The sequence below is a fragment of the Diprion similis genome, chromosome 3 (assembly GCF_021155765.1).
Source record: "Diprion similis isolate iyDipSimi1 chromosome 3, iyDipSimi1.1, whole genome shotgun sequence".
In the NCBI taxonomy this organism is placed as follows: Eukaryota; Metazoa; Arthropoda; class Insecta; order Hymenoptera; family Diprionidae; genus Diprion; species Diprion similis.
In genome coordinates this window covers 17107524-17111773 of record NC_060107.1, presented here as the reverse complement: position 1 = coordinate 17111773, position 4250 = coordinate 17107524, and the positions used below count along the sequence as shown (strand labels likewise).

The 4250-nt window shown below is 47.3% G+C and overlaps 1 protein-coding gene across 1 annotated transcript; it reads right to left on the bottom strand.

Moving 5' to 3' along the window:
- Window positions 1-1579: 1579 nt before the first annotated feature.
- On the bottom strand, window positions 1580-2191 carry LOC124404701 (uncharacterized protein F54H12.2-like). The gene has a single exon (XM_046879030.1). The coding sequence runs from the start codon at window positions 2189-2191 to the stop codon at window positions 1580-1582; it is 612 nt and encodes a 203-aa protein (XP_046734986.1).
- Between the last annotated feature and the right edge of the window lie 2059 nt (window positions 2192-4250).

Below are 4250 nucleotides of genomic sequence, written 5' to 3'. Positions count from 1 at the left end.
TCCCAACGCTCTTACCTCCCACATTTAGCTTCAACTCCCGTTCCCCGAAAAACATTACCTCAACTACTCCCCATCGACTTCACCCAATTTCCAAATCAAAATAAAAGTTATAATCATTCTCTAATTATTGTTCTTTTCCTTCCGTTCCCTGAACGAAGACGGCGGCGACTACGAACCAACAAAAATAGCACCCGAACCAAGACCTCGGATGGGTACATGGACTGCCGTCCCCCTGTATCGTAACACGTTTGTCAGAATCGCAGACACTTGGGTCAGCTCAGCAGAAAAATTGAAGATATCTCGATTTGGAGACGAGATGGCCAGGAATTCTACATTTTTCAACGGATTTTGGCTATTTAGAAATCGATCCTGAAATTCTTGGGTGGGTTTGACAGAGTTGCAGACACTCAGCTGCCGCGCACCGAAAATTCAGGAAAAAGTTGGTATTTGTCTTAGAAACCTTCGATTCGCGTCGGTTCTAAACGTTCTGACCGAGTTACGATTGAAACCTGAAATTCTCAGATGCGGTTGTCAGACTTGCAGACACCCAGGTCAGCCCAGCAGAAAAATCGAAGATATCCCAATTTGGACACCAGATAGCCCAGAATTCTACATTTTTCACCGAATACCGACTCTTTATTTATCGAACCTGACATTCTCGCGTGGGTTTGACAGACTTGCAGACACTCAGCTGCCCCGCACCAAAAAATCATAAAAATGTTGGTATTTGGCTGAGAAAACCTTGATTCTCGTCGTTTCTGACCGTTCTGACCAAGTTACGATCAAAACCCGAAATTCTTAGATGCGTTTTTCAGACTTGCAAACACTCAGGTCAGCCAGCAGAAAAATTGGAGATATTTCGATTTGGAGACGATATAGACCTGAATTCTACATTTTTTCACGGATTTTGGCTATTTATGAATCGAACCTAAAATTCTCGAGTGGGTTCGACAGACTTGCAGACAATCAGCTGCCGCGCACCGAAAATTCAGGGAAAAGTTGGTATTTGTCTTAGAAACCTTCGATTCTCGTCGGTTCTAAACGTTCTGACCGAGTTACGATTGAAACCTGAAATTCTTGGATGCGTTTGTCAGACCTGCAAACACTTAGGTCAGTACGGCAGAAAAATTAGAGATATCTTGGTTTCGAGACGTGATAGACCTGAATTCTACATTTTTTGACGGATCTTGGCTATTTATAAATCAAACCTGAAATCCTCGCGTGGGTTTGACAGACTTGCAGACACTCAGCTGCCCCGCACCGAAAAACCAGAAAAAAGTTATTTTTTGGCTGAGAAAACCTCGATTCTTGTCATTTCTGACCGTTCTGACCAAGTTACGATCAAAACCCGGAATTCTTGGAAGCGTTTCTCAGGATTGCAAACACTCAGGTCAGCCCAGCAAAAAATTAGAGATTTTTACATTTGGACACAAGATAGACAGGAATTCTACAATTTCCAGCGGATTTTGGCTATTTATGAATCAAACCTGAAATTCTCGCGCTGGTTCGACAGACTTGCAAGTAGTATAGATGCACTTTGGGGCGTCACAACAAACCCCCCTCTTATCCCGCTCTGGCGTTAGCCCCTCGCCTCGGAGTGACTTTGGAGCGCGTTCCCCTTCCCCCGCTGCCTCTTGCCTAGGAGTGACTTGGGGGCGCGTTTCCCTTTCCCCGCCCCCTCTCGCCAAGGAGTTAGATCAAATGCCATTAGACAATTTCCTTTGGCGAACTGTTGTCGATTGATACCATTTCCGTCGTCCAGAAAATGAATCCCCGTACCGGAGAAGAGGGTGTGATAGGCGTCCACGTAGAGATCGTCTTTGCCAAAGTTCATCTGTAGCGGTTTCGATGGAACTTGCACTCCGTCGACGTACAGCGAGAGGAAATTCAGAGAGTAGTTTTGAAAATTGAATGGATTGCGTTGTCTGTCTCCGTTAAAGGCTTTATTGCTGACAAATCCGATTATCACTCGTTTCGGTAGCTGACGAAGTATCACATTGTCCAGCGTTTCTGCTTGTACTCCTGCATGTATAGTGAAGGATTTCACCTCGACTCTGGTCACGGGGTATTTTGCTGTACCTTTGGCTAGTGACCGTGCATCCGCCAACAAGATTCCGGGGCTGATCTTCACCCGACGAACGAGCAGCGAAGTTTCCAGGATGTGTAGCTTGCGGCGATTTTCAGCTTCCATGATGCAAAAGCTATCTCTCGATCTCACGAGACGAAGACGCAGTTCCACGCCGTTGAGTAAAAATTTGTCTTGATTGAATACGTCGCAGTGTATTTGCCCGCAGTGCCCGTTTGCGTTCGTTGAATCCTCGATCCGCACCGGCAGCGTCGGCGTCGGATACATCTGATACTCCTTCCTCGCTGTCGTACCAAAGTGCCGATGAAAGATGAGATTTCTTGGCGTGAGGTGCGTAATTCAGTAGGGTCTCTATGTACGCTCGATAGGCATAAGAGTTGTTGAATGGGGAGACTAGTTTTTGATTGAAGAATATGTCGACTTGATTGAACATTGAATGGAGCAGATTATTTACCGGAGTGGCGTGCGGAGTGGGCGCGTTGCTTTCGCCTGCTGGGGTTACCGGAGCCAATGACTGTAACTTCACTCGTACGCTAAGCATAGTGTGTGCCAAGTCGATGTACTCATCGCCGTTTTCAGGTACAACAAATTCAATCGGGGAATCATCGGTTAGAGATGATACGGGCTTGCAGTGTACCCATTAACCAGCCTCAATAGACGTCTACGTTGGTGGTAGAGAAAATAATTCCAATTCCGACTTCATACACTCACCCGAATGCGCGTACAGGAAGGCCATTGCTGATGTTTACGTTGTAGGCGTGCGGCGCGTGGATTTACCGGGGTCCAAATATGTCTGTAAGGGCCCGTTCTTTACAACACTTTTTCCGTTTTGTTTTCTTGGTGGTTCCGACCCGCTTGGGTGTCTTTGCCGTTGTTTTCTTCTTCGACCTTCTCCGTCTAATTTTTCCCGTTGTACCAGCTGTTCGTCGCGCGTCGACAAGACTGTTCACGCGGGCGATGTTTGACTGACGCGCTAATCCTACGAGCCTCACCTTTTATAGCCGGACCCCTTCATGAGTTTATCAATCTTTTCTTCAGCAGCTCTCTTCAAATTATGTCCCGATTCTGCGGTTCGCCTCTTGACTGACTGTTTGAACTGTGTGTCGTTGTTTATATCTGACATAACGTTCATCCCTGCACGCAGTGCCTCTTTTCCGACCGCTCTGGCACCACTGGTCAGCAAAGGAAATATTCAACGAAACAATCCTCCCAAGAAGCTCCCGATTCCGTGTCCTCGCTCATGTGGTGTACCTCAGCAAATCGTCTCTATGCCTCCACCGCCAAGTTGAGCTTCGTAATGATGCGCGTAATGGGTCATGTTGTACCTGGTGTTCTTTCTCTTTTTATTTTTGCCGCGTAACTCCTTACCCCCGTTTCAACGTGATTTCATCCAATCACTGAACGCGTCTGAAGTGCAGCGTAACCGTCAAAATCCCGCGCGCGAATGGCGCTGGTCTTCCGAATTGATCTCTTATATCGATTTCGATGGTATTAAAGTTGGTCAGCATCAGTGGCACGTAGTACAGCGGTGATAAGGTTTTCATCTCTGATTCGCCTCGTGAGGTGCTGTCTTTACCACACGTTTGAATGACTCGTAACAGCGGTGCGTAAACGTCTCCAGCGATGCATGGTTCCACTAGGTTGCAATATAGAAACATCTGGCAGCCAGGGATCCTTGATGATTTGTTGGTTTCGGCTACCTTGCACTCCGATGTTAAAACTGCACCATCTTCAGCTGAACCGCAATACGTTACGCAGGGAGCCGTTTCATCTTTCGGTGGCACGTACCCTGGTGGGTGTTCAAACGTAAGCGGATAGTGGATCTCGGCCAGCCCGACTTCCCATTCACCCGTTAATTGGATCTGACGTGGTAACTGTGTAATGTAACAGCACGTCCGATTCTCCGGAAAAAACTGCATCGAGCTGTTGCTCGGTAAAGTTAGGTAAAACTGATCCCGAGCCATTTTCGTTTCCTTTGCTGCACGACATCGACGATGAACCAACAGAGACTGAGGGTTATGCCGCGGTAGTGCGCAATTTTATCAACTACGTGTTTTCCCCCTCCACGCGCTGAAGTTCAGGCTCGTAGAACAAACCGTCGATCACCTCGCCGTTGAGATCTTCCAAGACGTATACTATCGGCAAACGCGCAAGCACTCGCCGG